Below are 27766 nucleotides of genomic sequence, written 5' to 3' on the forward strand. Positions count from 1 at the left end.
CTCTCTGGCTAACAGTAAACACCCTCTCAGGTTTACGGCTTACAGCAGGATTTCTCTCTCAGCACGCCGCCATGGTGTGGGCCTGTAAACGGCAGGGGAGGAGTTTCACTGTATGAATTGACAGGCAGTCTTTAGCAGTGTATGGTTTTATTACTGCTGATGGGGGTGGGGGCTGCAGATGAGGGTGGGGGGGTTGAATCACCTCCAACAGCTCTGACAGGGCAGGCGTCAAGTTCTGGCATGAAGACCAGTTTCAGTTGACCAGCTGCTGGAGTCAATGCAGCAGAACGGAGGGAAAAGAGACAAAAACATGCTTAATGCATACATGTTTTTAGACACACAAACATGTACAGACATGTACACACACGCATATACTTAACTGACGGCACAGCAACATCTTTACACACACCTGACCCGTTACACTGTTGCTCACTGTTTTAGTCCATTTTCCCAGATAAAGTTGAAAGTTCTCCGTCAGTTAGAATAAGTTCTTCAGAAACATGTGAGAACTTCTAAATGTCCCTGAAGACTTTTATTTACATCCCTCTTTACGCTCTCTTTGCTGTATGTTTGTCACATCTCTAGCAGAGGTCATCTAAAATCAGATATTGATGCAATAATATTGAGGGGTCAAATACTTTTTTTTGTTAATAACACTACACATAGTTTTACAAACCTTATCAGCTATCCAATCTATAAGTCGAATATACACTCGCAAGCTTTATCTTTTACTCAAAACATTTCCTTTAACACTTTATCTATTCCTTTAACACTGGAAATGTTATAGGAATAGCTCAACATTTTAGTGTATTTATTCAGTTCTTGGAGAGATGAACAGATTGATACCACACCACTCTCTGCTAGCTAAAATATGTATATAAATATGTATTGATTTTTGAGTTATTATCTTGTGACAGAAGAATGACACAATGCCTTTGAATTTGTCATTTTAAAAAACATTTTGCCTTTTCAATCATCATATATCCACTGCAAAATGTTTTCTTAGCGGGGGAAAGAAACACATGCAGTTTATCTTTGTAAGCTAAACATTCAAACTAAATTAAAACTGTCAGAAAAAGGTGATGGTTTAATCAACATTGGAATTGACATGACAGTAATTGATAGCACAGGAATCTAGATATACTCATTAAAGAATTGACTGCAATTTGAGTTGCCAACTTATGAAGAAATCAAACCCAGACCATCCTTTTTTTGTATGGGAATTTGCAATCCTCATATCTGGTCAGATAAATAGAATTCCAAATTGTTTCATTCTTTATATGAGTATAAAAGTGCTATAAACAGTTCTTCTCCTTTTGAATTAAATATGTCATTGGAAGCTATGGAGAAATCTATCAGCATTTGGTCATTTTGTAATTTCCATTTATTATTTTGACAAACAACAGCAGCCCATTACAGGAGCTTCCTCTACAAATAACTTGGTTTTTTTTACAATCTCGGCCTGGGTAGTCACATTAGTCAATCACAATCAGTTTATATAATGAAACCACATGACTCTCATTTTTATTCAACACAGCTACTCCTATTCTCATTTTAATGTTACAGTTGGCAAGACTAAACACTCCTTCAATAGTGTCATTACAGAGCAGACAGTGAAACTGACATGAACCAGGCGTCATGGATATGAGCCGAGACGGATGACAAAAGAAAGCTGAAATATACGACAATATTAGTGCAACAGCAGGGAGCACTGGCTCTGGAAAGTTAAGACTGTGTGTGTGTGTGTGTGTGTGTGTGTGTGTGTGTGTGTGTGTGTGTGTGTGTGTGTGTGTGTGTGTGTGTGTGTGTGTGTGTGTGTGTGTGTGTGTGTGTATGTGGGCATGTTTTACCTGTCTTGTGGGGCCATATATCTGTTTACACAGTCACATTGTGGGGACATTTAAACGTCCTCATACCATAAATACTCAAACTTTAGTGTAGACTTGGATAAAAACAAGGGTAAGGGTTATGGTTTAGGTTAAGGTTAGTTAAAGGTTTTTAATAAGGGTTAGTCTCCGGGAAATTAATTTGAGTCAATTTGAGTCAATGTAACGTCCCCAAAAGTAACGAAAACAAGATGGTGTTTACGTGCATGTGCTTGTGTGTGTGTGTGTGTGTGTGTGTGTGTGTGTGTGTGTGTGTGTGTGTGTGTGTGTGTGTGTGTGTGTGTGTGTGTGTGTGTGTGTGTGTGTGTGTGTGTGTGTGTGTGTGTGTGTGTGTGTGTGTGTGTGTGTGTGTGTGACAGGTGGCAAGAATAGTCAAAGAAAATGGAAAGAATTAGGTAAAAAGAGAAAGCGAGGGAGAGAGCGAGATGTCCCCTTAGACTTTCTCCTTGATTCCAAGCCAACACATTCACAATCGAGGAAGTCTCCACACTGAACTCACTGCTTCTCACTCCTTCTCCTCCCCTCCTCTCCCCTCCTCTCCTCTCATGCTGGGACCCTGCCCCCTTTCTCTCCTGAGAAAGTGGGACTCCCTCCTCCCTCCCTCCCTCTCTCTCTCGCTCTCTCTCTCTCTTCCATCTGAAGATTTAACACAGTGCAGAGCAGAGCTGGCGGTCACAGTTGTGTCCTGGATTGTAGCAGAGTGAGAGCAGCCCTCCTGCAGCCTTGTTAGCCCACCACCATGGATGTCAAGCTCCTGGCACTGATGGCTCTGCTGGCCGTGGCCACACATGTACCAACCTCCAACGGTGAGTCCAGCTGAGAGGACGGGAGACTCTGTGCCAAGTTTTTAATGGTGCAGACAGATTGTTGGTTTGATCATGTTTGAAGGTTTTCACTTACTCTTGGTTGAAGAAATGTTGCTGTATGGAATGTCTGGACGTTGAGGCTTTTAGAATTTAGATTCTTTTGATATTGGCTGTGTAAGAGGAAAAACATTCTGCATTCAATCAGAAAACCAGGTGAATGTCTTACAACTTAATAAAGATACATTTTGTCTTATGTTTTGACTTATTGGTCATTCAAAGCTTAACTTTTGATTCAAAGCCACATTTTGATGGTTCGATGGTTGATGGGTTTCATCCGCTGCAGACAAGAAAGATACTTTTTGGAGAAATTCCTCAGTGCACTTGTGGCTGTTTAACTCCAGCACTTTGAGACCCTGCTTTGATTTAGTTTTATCTCATAGGCAAATAGTTACCAAAAAGTAGACTTTTATTCCAAAATGATCCATCATTTATTTATCTGTATTGAATACATTATTACTGAAAATCTGAAATGATTTGACAGTTAATTGATTACAATTCCTAAGGAAAGTTATCTGCAACTAGTTTGATAATAGATTGGGTTTAAAGCAGTTTTATTTTAAAGTAAAAGTTAATTCAATGGTTTTGCCTTTTCAAAAAGGTTTTTTTGCTGTTTTATTTATGTTGCCCTTGTTCTCTGCAACAGCAAATTGAATGTATTTGGGTCTTAAACTGTTTGTAGCAGAAAAGAGAAAAACTTGAAGATGTCACTTGGGTTCTGGAAAATTCTAGGCAAATTGAGAAAACAATCAGCAGTTTAACAAATGAAGAGAACAATTGGTTAGTTAGTTAGTTAGTTAGTTAGTTAGTTAGTTAGTTAGTTAGTTAGTTAGTTAGTTAGTTAGTTAGTTAGTTAGTTAGTTAGTTAGTTAATTGCAGCCCTTGATTATTAGTATACAAGTGAAATTACATCATATTGACTCTAATAAGTAATTGTAACATTTTCACTGCAATTTTTTATTTTTTATTTTAAGGGATTCTTTATTTTTATTTATCTATTTAAACAATAAATCTGGTTGCAGATTTTCCAGTGATTACAGTATTCAGTATCTTGGACTAAAATCGTTCATGTACCATAGGAAGAGAGCAGTTTCCACCGTGACCCCACATTAATCACCCAAATGTTAGCCTTGGTAGGAGACAACCAGGGTGTTGAGTCTCCTGGCCTGCATTATGCTAAGCTTGTTGTTTCGGCCCCAGTAAGACCCCCTGATTGCATATTAAAGAGTTAGGTCTAAATGTGTGTATTTGTCTTTTCCCCTTTGCTTTCTTTTAATTAGTTTCTAATTAGGGATAAACAATTCAGAGGTGATAGCAGTGGATGCTCGCTTATGGGCCCGGTGCTGCATGCTGCATAATGATCCCTTAGTTTGCATGAGAAAAGACCCTGAATGGGTGTGAATCATTAGGCTGATATTACTGAGGATTTAGCCATTTGTTGCAGGACATTTGGTGTTGCATTACAAACATGCATATCAATGTTTAACCCCAGAACAAAAGTCTGTCAGCTACACATGACTCACTTGGGTTAATTTATTTGAGTTTACTTTCTCATTTTAAACCATTTCTATGTAATAAATGGAATAAAAAACTCTACAAGATGTTCCTATAATGTAAAGTTTTATTGCAAAGTGTTTCTCTTTATCTTTTTACTTTATTTTTTACAAACGTCATAATTCAAAAAGGTGAATTAAGTTAAAAACTACAATCAGTTTGTTATTGCGTGTGGTTGGAGGTATTTGTGTGTGTCTATGGTCCTCTGGGCCCCCACAAGCCTCCACGGCGGCCAAGGGGTGATTTATAATCATTTTAAGAATGTAGTTGAGGTGATTTCCTCAGAGGTTGCTGATGCCGTCTGAGACGCAGAGTGCTCTTTCATAAAAGGGGCAAATATTGGAAATTGAATGTGGAGGACCCTTCTCCATCAGAGTGGCTGCGCTGAATGCTCTCGGAGTGAAAAGCTGAAGTTCTGCATGTGTGTGTGAGTGCGACTGGTCAGAAAAGGGCTAATCTCTTTTTAATGAACATGTTGTTCAGAGCAATAGCAAGTAAACTCATATGATCCCGTGCTTTGTAAAGGCTTGTTACAGTAGATTACACACACTTTTCATTTGTCCCCTGAGAGAAGTGATGCATTTAATCACAAGTGAAATAAAGTTTGAAATAGAAGCTAGTTAGAGGTTTTGATCTCAATTGAAGTTGATGTAAATATTTTAATCCTCACATAAACTAAAATGACCCCATCTCTGTCTAACAAACAGACATTGTTAAATTGTTAATAGAGAAAAAACATAAAACAGTCACTTTATCTACCTCTGAACTGCTGAATTATCAATTATTGAGTTTATATAAATATTTATGAAATGCCACAATGAGCAGAAATAGGATTGCATTTAAAAAGCCTAAAATGCTTAAATATGATTAAAAACTTCAAAATAATGAAAGATGTTTTGTTCTTCAAGTCAACAGTATAATCTATAATGAACCTGCTACATTTACGGATGTATTATACAGTTTTTACATGAACTACTAATAAGTGTAATGTAGCAGCTGTGTGTGTGTGGGTGTGTATTACTGACATTGTGGGGACATAAATCTGTTCACACATTGTGGGGACCCACCTAATGGGGACAAAATGCATGTCCCTGTGGTAAATCATTACATTTTAGGGTGAAGACTTTGTTTAAGGTTAGTTTGTGTTAACTTAGATTGAAACCAAGTGAATAAAAGTGATTCATTTAACTTAACTTTGTGAAAACTGCTGTTGTGTCCTGTTCAATGTATTAATAAGTGGGCTGAACACAAAACCACTTGTTAACATGTTTAAATTGCATAATTTCCTGTCATGTAGTTTATCATATTTCATTTTACCGCTAATGCTAATTTGTTCCATTCATGTTGTATTTTTGCAGCGAAGCCCATCAGTCTGGTGGAGCGGTGCTGGTGTCGTTCCACCCTCAGCACGGTTCCTCAGCGGTCCATCAAAGAGCTCAAGTTCCTCCACACACCCAACTGCCCCTTCCAAGTAATGTAAGTGAATGATGCAATTATTGGGATGATTGATTCCTGATGTGAACAATTGCAAATTATTTAAAGGATTCTGTTGGTGAATTTAGGTCTATTTGAATAGCTGTGTTGGTCAGAGTCAGTGCAGCCTTTAGACCATGGCCGCTCTCCAACTCTCTGACAAATAGCTTTAAGGGACTTTAGGGTCATTGGTTTTACTGGAAATTCATGTGTTAGTATTGAATAGTTGGCTTGTTTATGAAAACTTGATTTGTGTCTGATCCTTGCTGGGTGATTTGATATCGTGTCAGTGAGTGTGATCTTCATGCTGATATGCGGAGAAAAGATTCATTTAACAGCAGTTGTGTGCAGAGAATCTGAAGCACTAAGTAGTGATGTACCATGTAACGTTTGCTACAGAAATATTTCAGACATAGAAATATTATTAAATTTGATTAGTTAATTCATAATAAAAATAATAGTGCATTCATTCTGAAACTATTGTGAAATAAAATCCAACAAGAATCTGACTTTTTGAATGATAATTAAAATACAATACACTCACAAATATGCACACATACATCACACAACAGAAGATTTGATAGCAGCAAGTATCAAACATTTCAAACACAAAATGCAGTTCACATCCAAATGTATAGAAATTTGGGAGCTATAAAAAGCTATTAAACTCTGTTGAGTTTACTCCATTTGCTTTCCATTTTGGTTATAATTGATTATACACCCTTTTAAAGTCGGTGTCACATGACAACTAATCCTTGTTATAAGCCCGGTGTTTCATTAACCTAATTTGTTTTATTATGTTCACTTTTTTTACTTTTGATTTATGTTAAAACAAATGTACACTACATAAAAATGAGTGAAAACAGAGTAGATAGACTGAGAGTGGATGTGTGAGTGTATGGTGTTAATATCCTTCTATTCTTTTCCTAATGAGAGGCCTAAGTTTAAAACAACATGATCCTCTCAGAAAGAGGAAAGCGGTAACCGCTTGAGCTCGAGGGGGACGATTATGTTTTGCAAAGGAAGCAATAATTAAGGGTCAAAGTGATTACCTTTGTATTTCTGCTGACCCCCTGTTTCCCTTATCAACTTTTCTTTTTTATTTCCCGCCTCAACCTGCCCAGCAACATTGAATATAATGTCACCAGTCTGGAACACATTAACTAAAAAGCCTCATTCATTTGTTCGCTATAGAAAACGGGGCGGCAGAAGCCTCAAAGCCAAAAGGCTGAGGGGCTTCTGCCAGAATAGGAGGGGGGCTAATGACTGTAAGAAGGGGTGAGGGAATGGCAAAAGGTCAAAGAGGACACACAGCGCTCCAGCCGGGACACAAACTCCCTCTAACCTCCCTCCAGAAAACTGCCAGAGGAGTCAAAAAGTCATTCAGACGAGGAGCTCACAGAGTTGCTCCGATATCTCTATTGGGGCAGATGAAAGAAAGCCCGTAACACTATACCCGCTGTCACCCCCCCTCCACCCTGTGTCCCACCGTGCGCCCTCATCCTACCCCCTCCCACCAGTCCCAGCATGCTGTTGGTATTAACTTGCTGTGAAGTAATTACTACCTGCTGCTTGTGGAACTCAAATTCCAGCCAAGTCAATTAGGGTTTAGGCTCTCAGTTGGTCATCCAGACAAGCAGACAGATAAACAGGATGAAGGGAGATACATCAAAACAGCAGAGAGCTCCCGAGCGGATGAGCCGACCACCCCTATTAAAATAAAAGAGGAGGGGAAAGAGGGGACATCCCTGGAGGAAAAGCAAACACAGATCCTGTTACTGAGCTGTTAGTTTGAGGGATTTGGGGCTGATGCTTGGATTGATGCTCCTGAACTGCTCTTTTAAGTTTAGGGGCCATTTGCCCATTTGCTCGCATGTGTGCATCTAAATAGGGCGAGGAATAGGGGAGGTGGCGTATTAAAGGGGTAGCGAGGGACTGAGGAGAGTGTGGGGGGTTTAAGTTTAATCAGAGACCAGTGATGAGGGAGCGCATAGGAATGTGTTTAATTTGAAGAGCCGTGTGATGGAGGAATGGAGGGAGGAGAAGGAGGAACATTGAGGCGAGACACCTCCTGAGTTGTTAACTCTCATACACGACCTTTTGCCACCGAGGTGTGAGATCCACATGTTCGGAGGGGGGGTGAGACTTCACTTTGCCCCCACAGATCTGATCCTCTCCCAGCAGCACATACTTATAGAACAAATCCTCTCCTAAATATTTGGCTCAGCTCTCCATCAACAGGTCACCACTCGCTTAAACACACAAGTGGTCTCACTTTGAAATCCCAGCAGCGAAAATATCGTTTAACATCCAAGTTGTAAATTCCAATTTCCGTAGGAGAATCAATGTTTTAACTGTTTAAAAGAAGGAAAGAGGATTTTATACAGTTTTGCGAAATATGTTTTTGTTTTATACTCTTATGATATAAGCTCTCAATATGCATAGCTCATTTGAAAAGCTATTTCAAAAGTTCACGACAAATTCTACATTTTCTTTATTCATCTTACTTATTTGTTTCAAATAGTGCTTGAGCGCTTAAGGAAACTATACCATTTATTTAACCAGGAAAAGTCTCAATGATATTTAAAATATCTGGAATGGATAACTAGGCAGCAGTAAGAGATTAACAACATACAACACAAAATATACCACAAACCATAATTGAACACTAATTTAGTTTTACAATAATGGATTACATTTCTGTGTGCGCTGTGTGCCCTCTTTGACCTTCTGCCATGTCGTCCTATAAACAACCCAACTAGCACCATCAAACAACCCAGTAGTGACAGAGAAACTGACCAGCCTTTTGGATGGTTGACCATAAATCCAATTGAGTAGAAAAGCCTTTCACGCTCATTAGATGCTATTTTTACTTTTGCTTAAATAAATGTGTTAAAACCTTGTTTTAGCTGTTTTCCAGCGTATTAGAAATAATTGTGGCAGGTTCTTTCATTGTAAGGTGTTTCCCCAAATTCAGGAGCCCAGATCAAGGGTGTCTTTTCAACCAGAATCGCCGAAAGGCTTTCCCTACAAACTCAAAATCTGGTTTAGGGTGTTTCATGTGCAGTGCAGAGACAGCTTTACAAGCCACACAGCACAGTGTGATCGGAGATGTGAGCCTCCTCTCCAGCTGTCCCTGAGTGGAAAGAGAAAGCTGTGATTCTTCACCGCCGACCGGACGGTGACAGCCTGTTATGTGCAGTAATCCTCCGCTTTTCAACTTGGATGTGTTGTAGGATGTGCCGAGGCTTTTAGAACTTTGCTGAGGTGTTTCTGAGCTCAGCCTTCATAAAACATATCAGATATTATCAGACATATTGTGCTCATTTAAGATCAAAGTCCTTTGATTTATTCAGCAGGAATCTGACCAAAGATAGAGATGATGTTTTATTTTACCTTATGATATGCTTCTCAAAGTGTCTGGGTTCCTTTTTAGTTCAAAAAAATAATGCAGGTTAGCTGATGTTAAATTTAGCAGCACCAGTGTGATTTTTTGACTCCTGATATTAGGGTGACAGCTTGTTAGACGTAGTAATCCTCTGGTTTGAACTGGGATGTGTTGTAAGATTTTTGTGAGGTTTTTGGAGATAAAGTTGAGCTCTCATTGAAGTGGGCTTTCATGAAAAATAAAATACATTATCATGATTCATTAGCCATAAGAAGTAAGTTAAAGACATATCTTAAGGATATTATCTCCTCCCAAACACACAGTATTACCACCTTTAATAGTGCTTTGGGGAATTATAACTGTTACTTACGTCACATTTAATTTTAAAAGACCATACTTGCCAATTAAGGTTAAAAACCTTTCGAGCCTGATTGATGTTTGTGTCAAAATTCTTTCTCCATCTCACAGTTTTAACGCTATCAAATCTAGACACACAGACACACATTTTTAGATTCACTGAGCAGCCATCTTTATGATTGTTTATGATGTATATAATTAAAATTGGAAGTTAAAACGTTTCTTGTAAATCCAGAGATCGTTCTCTGTTCAGACATGAGTACATTGCAAACAGGAACTGCTAATAGCTGATTCAGCATACTTTAAATTGGACCAGTTTGCTAAAATATAAATTAAAAATAAATTAGGGGTAAATTTGTAGCCCACAGCTGACTCCATGGCAATGCTATACTTCCTGTTAACATCTCCAAAAGCATTATGGGATCGGGAGTTTTCAGTCATCTCTTTTAATCTGACGGGCACTACAGTGTCAGACTTTGATAATAAACTGTATGTACACATCTGATTCATAGCTACTAAGCCAAACATGTGGTCCTTAAAAATGCATTAAAATGAAACCCAATAGAGCCAAACTAAAGAAGTTATGTGTTCTTGATATCTGTGTTATTTAAACTGCCAAACTTTTTCCGTAAGGTTGCTGTGAGGACACTTTGGCTGACACGCAGCTAATAAAATAGATAGAATCTTTCTACTGTCCAACATCAGCGGATGTTCTGCTGAAGGAAGCTCCCATGTGAAAATATTCTCCAGTAGTCTTTGAACCTGATTTATTTCATGCGAGTTTGGATTAGGCAGAAATACTTGGCTTCCTCTGTATATCTGCTTCACGTGAACAACTGAGTAAGTCGAGACATTTTAGCAGAAATGTCGGGTCTAATCCCTCAAATTCTTTTTTTCCTCCCACAGTGCCAAGCTGAAGAACAACAGGGAGGTTTGCATCAACCCTGAGACCAAGTGGCTTCAGCAGTACTTAAAGAACGCCATTAACAAGTAAGAAAAAAACTCGCTCTTTCTCTGCAGACACAAGCATTGCTGACAGAGACAGATATGAAATACAGTTCTCCTCTCTGCTGAGTTTAGAGCTTACAAAGAAGAAATAAACCACTTTTACAAATGGTCATCTCTCAGTATCCCGCCGACAACTTCTATCTGAAATCACTGACATGGTTGATGTAAGAAGCTCAATAATTATCTGTTAAATAATTAGCATGAAGAAAGAATAGTAATAAATCTGCCACTGCTGTATCTGCTTCCTTTTTTCTCATAAGCATGTTTCTATGACTTCAGAAAGCTGCAGAATAATCAAATGTTCATTATTTTTACCCCCTCAGCTCGCTCACAGTTAATGCACCAAATCCAGTAATTATTGTATTTTTAACATGCTTTTTTTTATTTCTAAGAGGCATTTTACACATAATTATCATCACTAATTGCACATCAGCACTAGGGTTGTCCCGGTGGGATGGCAGCATTGTGGGTAAAAACTATTCATAGTAAAAAAAAAAAACTGCAGCAGCTCATTCAATTTTTAATGAGCTATTCAGTTAAAATGTGTGCATTCCTCATAAAAAAAAAAAAAAAGAATGTCTGGTGGTGATTATCGCCAGGCTGCATGTCTGCATCTTAAAACACCATAAACAATTTAAGCACAATGTAAAAACAAATAGTAAAGTAATTTCTGGGGATCTATATTTACTGTTTTAGAATAGAACATGCGTGAAAACAGAAATGCTTATTGCAGTTTATTCGAGTCAGAATGTGACTCAGCACACACTCTATGTAGAGATCCGTTACGCATCGCAACTGTTGAGCAAAAGGTGTTTAAAAGCCTTAGGGCATTTTCAGCTTATTCAGTGAGGTGTTACATGCAATGACCAAAACTGCACTTAAAGAATTAAGCGTTGGAACATAGTGAAGTGTGTGCTAATTCGAGTGTGTGTGTGTGTGTGTTGATTCCATGTAGAAATCTTCACTTGAAAGAAAATCACAACTTTTTAATAGAGAGACCTTTTTGATAGCATGGCTCTTCTTTGTCAGCATCACCTTTTTTCATGCTCCGTTACAGCTACATATAAATAATACTTCGATGTTCACTTGTCAAAACTGTTAGCAAACACCTGAAGCCCCCGACATATCCATTTCTGCTCTGATACGAACAGATGTGCATTAGCAACCCTGTCTCCTGGAAATGACATTTATACGCTACACATTTTTTTCACAGTTACCTTTTTGAAAGGAATTATTATTGCTGCCTGGATTATGTACCCCGACAGCATTTCTCTAGAGTAGTTAGCGTTGCATTTATGTACTGCGCACAAGTTTTAGGGAGGAGGTTTGGGAGTTATTTTGAAGGGAAAGGGAATGGAAATATTAGGACAGTTTGAGTTAATTGGTTGATTTAGTGTTTGTTCTTGACCAGACTAGCCATTATCAACTGACATTTGTGGGGTTTTAATGGTTATGCAGGACATCCTGTTTAATCATTAGATTTGATTTCACTCCATAACAACATTTTCAGTGAGTCTACTGGTTCTTATTCCACGTACTGATTTCCCTATCTGGTCCAGCAAAAGAATAGAAACAATGACATTATTCTCTTTTCAGGCTAACATTCATGTTATCCATTTGTGTGTCTCTCCAGGGTGAAGAAGTCTAGAAGACGCAATAACAAGAAAAACTAAACACAAGGAAAGACATGTGTATGTCGTCAGGCCTGGCATTCCCGGGTCGAACCTGTATACCTCCCTGTCACTGCTATGGATGTTTGTAAACACGCTGTATGTACCTGTCCACCTCTCTGGACCGCTTGCAGAACTAGCACTTCACCGCCAAACCGTCCCGTCTGCCACACCGCCACCAATCCCCCTGGACACCCACGCAGTCACCTCCAATGTTAGCACCAAGTGCAATTATGCCTTGATATGGCGGGACACATGCTAACGTCAGATATATGTGTGTGAGTGGTAGGCACGAGAGAGTGTGTGTGTGTGTTTGAATGTGCAACATATGAACTAACTCTAAATGTGCGTCTGTATATAGTATTTCTCACTAAACCCAGCCGGAGAGGAACAATTTGAACTTTCAGTCTCACACAAGGCTTTGTGGGTAATGCTACCTTCACGGTCTCCGAGAAGGAATTACGATTTGGATTTTGTTGGCTGTCCTACAGTATATATCTTTAATTATTAAAGACGTGTTTACTTTACAAACACCAAAGGTCAATCCACCCAAGTTATTTTTTACTGTAATATCTCAACATATACAGCTTTTAAAAAGAGTGACTACTGTTATTTTAACATATTTCTACTTTTTAATGTAGATCTTACTTCATAAGAAAAACAAAAAACCTACTCAGGATGGAGGTGTTATATGAAAAGTTTCCACTGATAAGAAGTGAAAGTGGCATAACTCCGTGACTGAGGGGTCCTGGGGCAGTAACAGAGTCTTGCCAGTGGGGTTAACCCTTTACAAGCAGTGACCAATCAGGGCAGGCCGGGCTACATCAGTATCTGGAATTGTCTTCACGCTTACTCCAGCATCCGGAAAAAAACAGAACGAAGCTAAAACACACTGCTAAGAAACAAGCACTGATATTGTGGTGCTATATATTCAGTCAAAGGGGGTCAGAGCCATTGACATAATTATATTTCACTGTTTATTATATGCAAGATTCAATATGTAATACTGTGACCTCTTTGTCTTATATGAAACACAATTATGTTTTTTTTACCAGTCACAATATATTTAAAGCGCTGTTGTTAGAGTCTGATGTGGAAAATGAAATAGAAAGCTGATTTTATGTGAAGGCCATAGTGTATTGATAAATACTTTAAGGAAATGGAACACTTATCAATGCAGAATTTTTGTTATGGAACATATCAGTAAACAGAGACCAAATAAGGATGACTTTCCATTTCATTTTTTGTTACAAAAGGGATTAAAAGATTGTCATAATTCTTCATTTGTTTCAACTCATCAAAGGGACTGAATGTAAATGTATATCATGACAATAGAGCAATTCAACTGCAGTATTTTCATACCAACACCTGTCCTTGGTAGGAATGAAAAGCTAAAAAAACTCTCACATAAAACAGATGAATGATAAATATCACAATGGGAATGTTCACTGTGGCAAAAAGAAAGTTTTTGATTAGTCTTTTTATATATATTTGAGCCACTTTATTATCAGATGTGTCTTTTTAAATGTAACTGTTTTATTTTTATATTGTGTATAATCTTACTAAATGCCTTTTAACACAATGTACAGTAGGCAGTAGCTACTAAATGAAGGCTAGCCCATAAAATGTAAGAAACAGTATTAAGCTTCATTTTTAAGATGTCATGCAATACACATGTAATGGGTTGTTATTCCACAGTATTCAACACTGAAATACTTTTTAAAATAATTTTTTTTAACAATGTTGATAAAAAAAAATCTGTCAATCAAATCAAATATCCTGTTTTTTGTTTTTCCGTATTGTTTCTTTGTTAACCAATCTTACTATAACAATGGTGAATTGAATAAAATCTGTTACGGTCAACACTCAAGAAAACAAAACCCGCTGTCAATGTGTTACATGTGACAGGAAACACGGCCCACCAGTCGCCCCCATTGAACACCAGATTCAATTTTTTTATATTTTTACTAAGGTTGATGTATGATGTGTCAATCGAGCCACTGAGCCAAAACAGAACAAAACAGTTGAGTTGAGATCCCAGCGACCAACATGTGCTTCCAATCTGGACACTCCCAGAACCCCACGGGCTTTCTTTTCACTTTCACTCAACTGCTGCCATGCCGCAACATTTTTTCCCCCTAAATTGTAACGTGAGTCCTATTGTTTGCGGTCATTTCTATGCTCTATGTTTTGTTTTGTTTTACAAGGTCTGTTTCCTGAGAGCCTGATCACAGGTGATACTGATATCAATTTGCAGCTAATGGTGCAATAAACCTCCAAGTGTCGTTCATTTACCATAAAACTAATAGAAGTTAGTGGAGACTATGCTCAACAGTTTAAACACATTGCTTAAAATGTTTTTTTTTTTTTATCAACGCACTGATATGCAATGATAAAAGTCTATCTATTCCCAAAATGCTTTAAAGTGTTACATCAAGAAGAAGAGTGTGTTGTTATTTCTGTAAACTTAAACCTTTCAAATGTTAAACCTGATAATAAAATCTGTTATATTAAATGTAAACTTACCACACTGTTTAATTACTGATTCATGTTAATGAGATACATTATGTAAGAACAGGTTGTTAGTTTTAATAATCAGACATTAGGTGCTGTAATGTTTATTGTCACTCTCATTGAACTGTCACTGCAGCGAGTATTTAGTGTGACTAAATCGTGTCAGACAATTACATTGACTCTGTTATCATTGTGCAAATAGAGCATTTACAGAAAGTTCTTTGTGTGTATTATTTGGACCAAATACACATTCAGGTTCACATTTATCGTGTGTTAATAAATCCCTCAAAGTGGGTGCATGTCTTCTACTTTGGACCCCGAGACAATGTGAAATATATTTCTTTTGAGGCAGCTTCTGACACATATTCTTCATATACGTGAGATGTATTATGCGCTCTGTTGTCACTCTTTATAAACCAAGAGGAGCTTTTTTCACTGTGATACTCAAGCCCTTTTTAAATAAAGTAATATGAAATAAAGTCAGTCACATGTCTGTATTTCATTATTATTAAATATTTGTGTATTTAATTGATTTAAAGCTACATTTAGTTCCAATTAAGAGGGCAAGAGGTTTCAAAACGTATTTACAGAAAGTGGATAATTGGTCCTGTTAGCAAAAAAATGCACATCCAGCAGACATGGAGCAACATGAGCATCCCTCTGGCGTCGAATTTCTGCCCACCTTATTCCAGTATTCACTTTCCTTTAAGCTTTAACTTGTTTTTCTGACTCCAGGGCTAGATGGTGTTTGACTTTCTTCACCAGTGACAGGTTTATTTTGGCTCTCAATCGAGTCCATTTTATTTATACAGCCTAATATCACAAATTTCACTTTGGATAAGGAATCCCTAAAAAACCTTTAAACGGATAAATGTCAGACACCTCCGGAAGAGCACCTTGAGGAATCACTCTCCCATGAAAGACAGACGTGCAATAAATGTAATATGTACAGAGTAACCACCATAATAAAATTACAGTATAGACAATCCAAATGACAAAAGATACACATATAATGTGAACCGATATCAAGAAAACTTTTATCAAAATAACGCCCACTTAATTTTCTGGCAAGTTCATTGACGGTCCTCCGAAGAAGAACGACAGCATCAGTCCTTTCAGCAAGAGCCCCAAGTGTCAAACTCCTGTTGTTGATTCTTGGTGGTTTCAGCACTTTAAACAAGCCATTTCCCATTACAGGAGTCATTTAGTTTAATGGTAATACCTCAAATGTCGCTTTATGCCGCTTTGAAGTGGAAAATACCAAGGAGAAAAAATGTAATTCTTTCCAAGACTGTCATGAGGAGTTACTTTCTCATTTTGATGGTAATAAAAAGTGGCTGCACCATACCTCAGACAGGTGGGCTAAGTTGTCCTACAGATCATGCAACCTCTCTTTCCACTGAGAGAAATAAATCACAGGAGACCAGACTTCCTGCTGTGGGATCACCAAAGTAATCCAGCTCAAACGGAGAGGCTTCACAGGGCCAAAAGCGCACGCAAACAGTCTTACATTGCGAAGGAACAACCACTTTGAGGCCTGATGAATAATTCAACAGGACCATCACTTGACATTTTCCACTTTAGAACTTAAACCTGCTCAGCAAATCTTTTTCCAGAAAAGGAGCAAAGAGGAAAGACACATGTAATGGACATTAACATCGCTGTCTGATATTCTAACACCTGAGGTTTCAGATGTATTCATTTGTGCTGCTTCATTAACTCCTCCACAGCACCAGGGAGCCCATGTAAAGTTATAAAGCTGTCAGCTCTAATAAAGTGGAACTATGTAGAGCGGATTCATTTCATGGTACAGCTCTTACCTCTGACCTGCGTGTAGATATATTCAAGGAACATGAGACATGGTTTTGGACGTGGACCAACCGGTTTAGAGGCCAAGAGTTGTATGGTTGGCTCTTTTGGGCACATTTAGAAGTGATTATGGGATTTCTATTCTGTGCTTTCTCAGCTGAGACCCGACCATGATGGAGGTGGCCGACACATGTACAGAATGTTTATCAGTATTTATTTTTACTGACACGTTCTCTGATCCAGGGCAGCAGAGCAGTTTAGAGGTTTTTACAACGAGAGCGAGGCCTCAGGTCAGTGTGTGAAATATTCTTAATAAAACTAGATAAAATATAACAAGCCAGTTGTGAGCAATAAAATAAGTCCAGTGGGCTAATTAGAGTCCGAATCAGACCTACGCCGGCCAGTGGAGAACATTAAAAGCACAGTTGATGAAGAGACATATCAGCAGAGAAAATGTTGACACAAATGGTACAGAACCTCACACAGCGTTCAAGGAGACGACCAAGGACGTATGATGAAGTGTGTGTAGGTGTGGTGCCACTACACACTTATTATGCTACACAGTATAATAGGTCAAACTGTGTGTGCTTTCAGTCAGCATATAAAGCAGAAAAGGTGATGCAGGCACTCTTTGGCTGATCAGTAATACGATGCATCATTTTCATTCATTCATCTTTCATCATCAAATTGATGGTGTTGAACTTATGGACTGTCAAAGCGTGAAGGTTTGACTTTTTAAGCAAAGCACTTCGGTAAGGTTCATCATTGTTTTAGAGTTATCAGAACACAGTGTCATGATGATGAGTTTTACATGTGAAACAAACACTGAACCAAAACAACTCTTCCATTCCTAGTGTTGTGCTGCTAGCATTATCGCAGAGCATGCCAAAGGCTTCAGACTCTCCCACCTGACTCTCTCAATCACCTGCTTACCTGTTTCCATTTTTAAAGGTAATTAACGATGCAGCTTTGTTGTCTAGGAATGTACATTTTTGGAGACTGGGCTAAGCCAAGTGTACCTGTACCGGTTTCTTGTCACCTGTTCCTGTATTGTGACCTGTTGTCTGTTCCTGCTCCACCTTTGTGCATCTGACTTCTTTTATTTCCATTACAAATCCACATTCAGGGAACAACTAAGTTTGTAGCTGAGTGACTATGATTGTTGTTCCAGACCTACTGTGCACCTGCACCAAACATGATGGTCAACCTAACACCTAAAACACAAGACAAAGCAGTAAAATAGTAACCACATGAAAACAACACTGCTTTACTCAGCACACAGCAGCCTTCAACTCAAATCAGCTGAGACAGAGAACATAACCAGGTTGGACAACAAATTGCCCGGCTGATTTGGTCTTGGAGGTTGTGGGTAATCCGGTTTGATTGGAGGCTTTTGACCGTACATCTTTGAACAACTTAAAGCCAGCCAGTTGAATGGAAGTTAATAGGAAACACGTTGGCTGAACATGTGGCAAAAACCACACAGGGAAGTTTGTGTGTGTGTTGACTGAACTTGTTCAGCTATCTTTGTGAGGACCAATTGATTTTTAGGCCTTCAGAGTGAAGGTTATTTTTAGAAAGTGGGGACAGACCTTCAAAGGCCTGTTTGAGGGTTCGGACTTGGTTTTAATGTTCAGGTTAAATTTATGTTTTCTTTAGGTTAAGGGTTGGAGTCAGGCATTTAGTTGTGATGTTATGTTTAGGGTAAGGGGCTGTAGAAGGCTCTATGTCAATTAGTGTCCTCGTAAAGATAGGAGTACAAGGTTGTATGTGTGTGTGTGTTGGTTGGGTGGGTAGGGGTAATGACAGTGAAGGATGTCAGTGGGACGGGTTCAAAATCTGTAATTTCTTCGGTTTCCTGAAAAAGTCGCAGAATGAAAAGAAAGCCAGGGGAAGGAGATACAAGCATGATGTTTCCTGCTCAGGATATTGGAACATGGACCTGACGCTGAAATATCAAGTGAGCACACACACACACTCACACACACATGTACAGATAGACACAACGCTAAAGAAGTTGCATGCCAATATTAGGTTGAATATGCGATCAGGACATCGACATTTATGCTTTCCTAGTCGCCCATCTCTGATATAATTATATTGTAAACAACCAATCCATGTTTAAATTGATAGGGGGAGAGCTAGTTACCATGGCAGCACCTCTAATGGCCAAGGAACAAAGGTTATGTTCACTTACAACTGAGTATTGGGCGAAGGTAAATTATAAAGTTGTGTTTCCAAATCTAATCTTGTAAAATGTAGTGTTGGTGATAAACTTAAATAAATACAGTTGTTTGAAGGAGATGTTTTCACAACAGCAGAAATAGATATGAGAGATTAATTGTGTCCTGTTCACACTATCTCTAAGCAACTTATAATACATCATTAAAACTACTAATGACATGGAGGGGGGAGCTAAGTACAACCAAAAACCGATTTCGATAATTTTAGGTTGATCATCTTCTAATTAACTTCTAATCATTTTTTTTGCAACAAGAGGAGTCGCACTCTGCCGCCTGGTTGAAACGGTGCGCAAGGGAACATAGTAAAACCAATAATGCGCATTCAAAGAGTGTCCCATTTCATGTCTTTCAGTACCCTTTACAAAACCAAAAGCACAACAGCAAAAGTGTAAGAAATGGATTAAAATGTACGTTTATCTTTTTTAACGTTGACTGCAATCATAAGCATGCCAGTAGTAACAATTACTTTCTAAGCCAAGGAGCACATCTTTTGATTGTTTTATGGTGTAACAGGTTATGTTAGTGCTGAAACTTCCAGTGTGTGAGAGCCAGATATACAACTGTGGATGCACCGGTTGTTCACACAAGTCAGTGCAGGTTGTTAATGACACACTGAAGTATATGAAGCCATGAAAGACTGCATTCCCAGGTTACCTCACCCAAGAGTTGACCGCTCTGTGATTCCTTCAGCAACATGTGTTTTGGTCCCCCATATCGCTGACTGTGTGGTGACCCCTCCACATAAATGCAAACCCTGGTTATACCCCCCACACACACACACACACACACACACACACACACACACACACACACACACACACACACACACACACACACACACACACACACACAAACACACACACATTCATCTCCAGGCCTAACCATACACACCATCGACAATCGGCTTCAGCAAACACAGGCTCAAAAAGACAAACGAGGTTTGAGCCGCCTACAGTGATCACTCTTTTTAAATGAAAAAGGAGAGTCAAAGGCAGTGCTGTTGTAGAGGGAGATAAATAAGGATGAAAGAGTTTGAATATCCAACCGTCATAGAAACCACATATCCCACAAGACACTTCTTCTCTATCAAACCGACAGCTGTTAGCGTAAACAGCTCTGGCAGGGGAGGGGTTGAATGTCTTCAGATCCATCATGGAACGAGCATTCAATGTGTCCCTAACCTTACAGCAGAGAAAGGGTTCATGGGTAATGCTAATGGAAACAGGTTGATCCCTGTGTCCATAGAAATGCATCCCTTATGTTTGCCCAAGTGACAAGGAAGAGAAAAACGTGCAAAAGAGGCCGTGAAAAAAAGATGAATATCATCATTTATCAGCAATGAATCCCAATTGTTCCATAGTAGAGAAAAGAATGCAATACATCTTTGTTTATTCACATTTTATTTAAAAAACAAGGGGGTCCCGGTTCATTTTGGAAGACGTCACGTACAAAAGGCTCGCAATGATCCCAATTTAATGAGTCATTCAGCTGTGATGCAGGACCAAACGTGTTGTGTTCCTGTTGCCTGGATATCAGACTCTTCTGCTGACATTTAACAGACAAGCATCATTAACTTGGTGGAACGTTGACTTCCCAGCTATTTCCTTACGTAAGAAAAATCATGCCCTGAAGGCAGTTGGTACTGACCCACTCGGACTCCCCTGTAAAAGGTGATGCACAGTTTCACAATTTATTGACCATCTAAGGTACGACCAAAATGGTTTTGATATTCCATAATCAGAATGTGCAATGGTTTAATAAAGTTGCTAATATTGTACTTTTTACCTACGCATACAATAATGAGGTCAATGTATTTTAATAAATAAACTAACTAACGGTAAAGAAAATAGTTATATTTCTCTGTACTTCGACCAACAGCTTAAAAGGAACTTGCACAATAACGTATCAGTAATAACAATCAAACAAGAGAATACCTATAAGGTATAATACTTTAACACTGACAGGGGCCATTTGTTTGCATCATGAGTACTTTGATACGTTTACTTATTTGTTAAATGCAGGACTTGTCGTTATTTTTTTTGTATTGCTGTATTGCTATTTTTACTTGAGAAAAAATATCTGAATACTTGTAATAATATAACTAAGCATAAGCTGAGCCAAAGGATCATCAGCAATGAGATTCCTTTCATCCTTTTACAATTTTATTTCTTTTAGATGTGTCATACAACTTCCCCATGTGATTAGAATATTACTTTTTTTCAATGTTGCTTCAATAATTGCCCTTTATGAAATTGCTTTCATTTCAATTTGTAAAATAATGAACATGTTGACCTTATTTACGTTATAGGACTTTGTCTGCTTTGAAACATATGTTTACACATTCAATTATAACTTTTTACCCATTCTATGGATTAATGGCTGCCCTGAGAATGTGACTGAAGTTTAAATATTAGAATAAACCTGTTATGACATGACATTTTTTACAGCGTTATTCCAGGCAAGAACATTTAAAAGCCGGCCCTTTGAAATCTACATTTCTCTGAAGTCTGATGAGCCATAGAGAGCAGAGTTCACGCATATCCGCCAACATTCCTCAGAAGCACATCGTAATTCGCTCCCCAGGTCTGAAACAACATCCATTACGACCGCTGCGTTCTCTCAACTTCCTCATTGTTTATCATTATTTTCAGTGTATTATTTTTTTTACTGTCTGCTGTGTGATCTGTTGAATATTTTTCACACATCTGTAACACTTTCTGGTGATGGAGGAGACGGAGTGAATTTTCTCCACAGTGGTTGAGGAAGCTCTTCATCACAGAGATGCTGTGGGAGAACAAACATAACAATGTCCATGCTTCCAAAGCATTTAATTCAGCAGGATGGTTTTTACAACATATTCAAACTAGCAAAACCTCTTACTTGTGTAAAGAAAATTTATATTGTAAAAACCTAAATACAACATTAAATGCTTTCTGCCGAATTACCATCGAAAAAGTCCTCAGGTAACTGTTTGGAAATCTTTTTCAAAACTAGAGCTTTTAGTAGTTTGGTCTCAGGTTTTGTCTGGTTTACAGCCAAGGTACATTAATGATAATGTTACCAAATGTGTCAGTTCCTGTAAAGCCGGCAATTTGAGCAAGGTAACGACAAGCCCGGTTCCTCCTAGCCAGCAGTTCCTACGGCTTTGGTCCAAAGTACAACACAAACAAGCTCCCAACATATTTTTTTCTCAGTGTGGTTATTGGAGAGAGACATCAGATTATATTGGACTGGACTGGCTGACCCTCGAGAGGTTACGTTTTTCTCATACCCTGTATGGAGTCCAGATCGTGAACTTTACTTTACTTGGGAAAAGGGCAAAGGGAAATCCTCATATGTGTTTCATATGTTTCTGTCTCATATGGCCTCATTTTGTAGGTGTGATGTAAAATGGGACACAAACACCAAAGGCAGTGACCCAATGCAGACACATGTTACCAAACTCCCATTGGAGATAAACTTTAGGAAACTGACATCCCTGTACAACAGTTATTTAATGATGTAGAATTAAGGCTCAACGCATGTTATTCAGCATTGAGCACAGTGTTTTAGGCTTAGTTTTACGTCAAGACTTTGTCATTTTTGTTTATTGTAGACGCTGTACAAAAATTCTCATGGTTCAGACAAGAGGAAGGGTCACACAGTGTATCTGCCAAGAATTCAGACATATCTTTAAGGCTTATTCCTATGTGAAACAAAATTATGCAAACGTAATGCACAACCAGCGTATGTTTCCTCTGGTGTAACTGCTCGGTTCTGAGTTATAATCCAAGCATGGTAGCGGTAGCATCAAGTTTAGAGATGCAGGCTTGTTAACTGTGAGGTCGCCTGAGAAATGTGGGTGGGAAACACACTGACACTTCTCCGTTCCCTCATCAACAATATGCTTAACCCCCATTTATTACAGCAGAGCTGGTCAGAGGCCAATGTGTGTGTTAAGGTCAGCTTCCAGGTGTGCATGTGCTGAGATAAATGATGGTGAGGGCATCACAAGAAGATTTTCATTGATGAATAACTTCAAGAAGGTCTAAACTAAATAACTATCAATTGTAGTAATTTTACAAAACACTAAAGTAAAACCATACCCTCCATGGATATGCAGTTTAGACATTGTATTTTGGTTTACTGCCCAGTGCGGTTTTTGTCAATAACTGAAGCCAAAAAGGTCATATTTGGGTAGGTGGATTGAACACGCAGTATCCATCTCAGCTAAGTGTGACACACATCAATCAAGTCAATCAACATCCCTCCAAATATATCAATGCTAAGTCTGTTTCCTTTATAAATCTAGATGTTTTTCTAAACTGACAATGGCAGACACTACAGTGCTTTTGTAATGAGATATGATACTTACTGACATTACTGGTGTGGTACATACTGAAGTATCTTTTAACAGTGACATTTTCATGTACTGATGTACACACAAACTGTGTACTTTTGAACGATGACGCAACCACTTAGAAAAAAAAGTAAAGAAAGTGAACAAACACTATAGTCAGTGACTACAAACCTCTGAACTGAGCTGTACAGTGTTATTCAGATCAGCAAGGTGATTTGGTATTATTTGTTAAGACATGAAGATATCGATCATGCTGCAACCTCTGGGTCTGAAGGTAGCGGTAGCACTAGCGTAGACTCATCAGCAGATGATGGGGAGGTCTGTAGTGTGGGAACCGAATAGTGCTGCTATCTCATTTTCATTTCACTCCATGCAAAAGTTCATACACAACCGTACAATGGTCTCTCAAGCTACAGGGTCCATCCAAAGAGGGCTAAATATTCTCTGGCAACAATGTTGTCTTTTGGCTTCACAGCAACAATGCCAAGGCACCTCCTTACATGGCATTCAGGAGAATCTAGCTATAAATAAGGATGGAGCTTTTCCCCTTCCATCAATCATGAGAAACAATTCTAGCGACTGATGGCTTGACAGATTTATACTTTAGACATTAATCCGACAACATGTGAAATATATCGAAGTCCGTTGGTCAAACTTGATTCATTACATGGAAATCCTTCTTTTAATTTGTTGTGTGTAATTTTGGGGTGCAAGGTTTATCAATTTGCAGTTAGTAGACAAATTACTCAAAGTGCTCGCTATGGGTGGGAAAGTACAATAAAACGCTGCAGTGGAAAACAGCTGAGCCATAACTACCTCCTGTGGAGAGACAGGTCACATAATTTGACAGCCAGAGAGGGATGCCACGTAGGTCAAAGGTTGTGGAACTACCTTGGGTGGCATAGTTTAGCTTTCTCCCTCAAAATCCTCCCTCAGGGAGCCATGAGGAGCCTTATAATAGATGTGAACCGCCCGGGACAAACACATGCTGATCTCTCAGAGGCCCGCTGCGACTTCAAATCTACACACGATTCCCCTGATAAACATCACCGCACACTGGGAAAGAGCTGCTGAGAGATGTTAATGATAAATGTATATATTTATAGCAGACAGACAGACAGACCGCGGCCCAGTGGAGTTTTTTGTAGGCATGTGTAGTCATGGGAGACTTTCAGGGCATGTCCATGCTAATATGCTATATGCTAATAATGTTTAAAAACCCAATTTGTATGTCAAAACGTTCCAAACTAAGAGAAATACTCCTTCCTCCTCTTCCTTTTCTTCATGTTTTGATTTATTGGTAGTTGATGAAAAACTAAATTTTTCATTAGTTCTGGTAAGGTTGAAGTGATTGGAAATTGTCGCTGTTGAATCTGACTCATTGACATAACTTTCAGTTACTGTTCAGACAACCATCATACTGGATGGACCATCAAATCGCACTTTTAAATTGATTAAGTATTGATAAAATTTGTCACTGGACTGAGGTAGGCAATCTGCTGAGAACCACTTCAATAATTGAAGAAGAAATCCTTGCCATTATTTATTTTAATCGGTTTGTAAAAGTCGTCCTACATAAATTAATAAATGCGTAATTCGTCCATGTTCTCTAGAACGACACACGGTTTTTTTTGTCAACAGGACTACATTGCTGTTTCAAAAATAATACAGTTTTCTGATCTTACACAGTTATGGTTATGTTTTGGTTAGGATTAGGCACAGAAGCGACATGGTTAGGTCAACAGAAAGTCATGGTTTGGTTTAAAATAATTTTGTTATGGTAAGAAAAACATTTTGGTTTGGTTTAAAATCACTATTAGGGGAGCAACTGTGATGATAAAGGAACAGTTGTGATGACTGTTAGAGGGCTTTGTCTTTTTAACGTTAACATATGTTGTGTTTGGCATTAGCTTTGAAGAGCAGTCTTGATTTATGCTGTCTTAAGTGGAGGACACATCTCTCTATATCTTTCTCCATCTCACCTTTCCATTTTTTTACAAGAAATAATCTAGTGAAGAATAACAATAAATAATCTGGGTTGTTCTAACATGCATCACCCACAACATCAACTGCTCACCCAAGGCTTCAAATGGAAATCTGAATGAATGCAATTAATTTCTGGTGTATGAAATGTATGGTTTACCTTGTCATGTGTGTGGATGTGCGTGTGTGTGTGTGTGTGTGTGTGTGTGTGTGTGTGTGTGTGTGTGTGTGTGTGTGTGTGTGTGTTTGTGTGTATGTGAGTGTGTATGTGTGAACGTAAACTGATTTACCCCTGATGTATTTTTATTGTGCTTTCAACAACAGAGACTAACAACAAAGTACGTTTCAGAGAACAAGGGACATAAACAGACAATCTCCCTCATATTGAGGAGATTGCAGGCGGGGTAAGGTTGGTGTTAAGGGGATTTCAGAAGGCCACAGGAGGCCACTAAACCAAAAGAAAGACTTCCGGTGCTTTCCCCAACCATTCAGTCCTCGCTCAGCCTTCACTAGATGGTCTGATAGCCACTTGTTAACAGCTGGTAGATCCATAATTCTAAAGATTGGCCGCCACCGGGACCAGACAGAGACAGCAATAATCGCAGCCAATTGCCGCCACACATGAAGCACTTTGATTAATTTAGGGGAGGACCAGAATAGAATGGGAACAGCGCATGAAAATATAAATCTGAATGAAAAATTAGAATTTAGGGTCACAGCTGCCAAAGTTACTGAACAGGGCGTCCTTTGATGGAGAAATATGGTGTTTTGCAGTCTAGAGATGCATCAGAGTCATGTGTGGTGAGCAAAGACAGAGATCTGGAAGTGTGTCAGTCCAATATTTGTTCCTGGATGGGGCGATTGTCCTCAGCTGATTTTAATCATAAATCTTTCACTTCCGAGGAAATATTCAAGATGTATTAATTGTATTATTGCACATACTTTTCAGATGATTGAACCATACCGTGTTGACTGTGGTGTCTGGGAAGCATCAGATGCAGGTCCAGAGGCAGGTTGTTCTGGCCAAAGGTAGATCAGGTGTGCTGAGAAGATTCACAGGACGTCCCTGTTATCCACATTTTTGGATTATATTGGGATGTATTTTCTTAGCAATTAAATGTACATATTTTTAATTAACATAGTAAATTTAATACCAGTGTGTAAATGTATCTTGGATGTCAAACATGACACCTCATTTTACTTAATACCATAATAAAAAGACCATGGTTGAGATGACTGAGACCAATAAATTGGTTTCCCTTGCCTTGTTTGTGCTTAAATAACCTGCTTAAATTTTGTGCCTTAAAGAAAGACACGCAAAAGAATATGGCCCTTTGCATCATAATTTTACATAAAATAAAAGCTGGAACACAACATAAAATGTTGCAAATCTGTTTGTTTGTTTAATAATTAAAATGTGTAAAAAGACTAAAAGTCTTTAACATAACCGCTCTGTGAGGCTGTAGCACAAAATACATGATAATAAAGTACAGCTTGGCCTAGTGGGAATGTCATTAGTTAGTTTTGCAGGTAATTGTTCTTAAATCAAAGTGTGGGACAAATACAATTTTCACCTAAAGATGGCACTACATGAAAAATAAAGGGATTATCAAAGTTATTACAAGTTTACTGAGCCTCTGATTTCATGAAGAAAAACAAAAATCAAATAAATAAATAATAAATTACTTAATCAAGGTCTCAATGTAATATCATATTATTTATTTTGAGCAGTAAATTCCTTGGCTGAAGATCCATCAGTCAGCCGGAAGTTTGAAGAAGAAGACAAAGACGACCAAAGTGACCAAACAGTGAAATACTCTTATCTTATAAAATACATTTAAGGGATCTCAAATATAGACTTTTAACAAATTCTAAATAAATTATAGAAAGTATATCAATATGTAAAGGTGATAAATTATGCTATTTTGCTGTCATTGTTTTCTTTTTTTTTATTTGTCTATTACTATGTATGTACACTGAGAGCGACGGAAAACCGAAGCCAAATTCCTTGTATGCGTACGCAATCTTGGCAAACAAAGCTGATTCTGATTTTGATTCTGATAAATAAAGAGGGCGGTTTACTCAAATGTGTGCACAATTTTTTTGCATTACTGAGCAGCCGTCGTGCTTGTTTGGCCAACGCTTCTTCCCAGGCCAATTATGTCCTCTAGTGTCCCGATCCAAAATGAGGGGTCTTTAGGCCTTCAGTGGGTAGAGATGACGGTGGGAAATGTGTCTGTGTATACATCTTTGCATGCATGGGTGTGTTAAGCATATCACAGCCAGCAACACAGGGCATTTAGCCATATGTTGGGTGTGTGTGTCTCTGTCGACAGCTCTGTCAACACAGCATGACCATTCACGCCACCTTTTATCTGTTGACTGGGGGGGAGCCATCACGTCGGAACAGAAAACCCTGTGTTAGAAAGTCATTAGTCTTGATTAGCTATCTTCGTAATTATTCATTTTAAAATGTGAGGAACCAAATGCTGCCATCTGGTCTGGCAACTGCTGCCGCACACGTTAATAAAGCCTAAAATACAGAGCAAACATGCAGGCTGTCTGTATTCAAGAGAAGTGAGGCAGTGTGAGTGGGGGAGGCGGAGGGTAAAATGCCTCCTCCTGAGACAGACGTTTAGCTGGCTGGTTAGCAGCATTTTAGACATTAAAAATTAGAAA

General features: G+C 38.6%; 1 protein-coding gene across 1 annotated transcript; it reads left to right on the forward strand.

Moving 5' to 3' along the window:
• Nucleotides 1–2551: 2551 nt before the first annotated feature.
• cxcl12b (chemokine (C-X-C motif) ligand 12b (stromal cell-derived factor 1)) lies at nt 2552–14711 on the forward strand. Its single transcript, XM_054604173.1, has 4 exons — nt 2552–2692; nt 5662–5779; nt 10428–10511; nt 12163–14711. Exons 1-4 carry the CDS (start codon nt 2626–2628, stop codon nt 12200–12202), a joined length of 309 nt encoding a protein of 102 aa, XP_054460148.1. The 5' UTR covers nt 2552–2625; the 3' UTR covers nt 12203–14711.
• The last annotated feature ends 13055 nt before the right edge of the window (nt 14712–27766 follow it).

This window comes from Anoplopoma fimbria, chromosome 9 (genome assembly GCF_027596085.1).
Source record: "Anoplopoma fimbria isolate UVic2021 breed Golden Eagle Sablefish chromosome 9, Afim_UVic_2022, whole genome shotgun sequence".
Taxonomy (NCBI): domain Eukaryota; kingdom Metazoa; phylum Chordata; class Actinopteri; order Perciformes; family Anoplopomatidae; genus Anoplopoma; species Anoplopoma fimbria.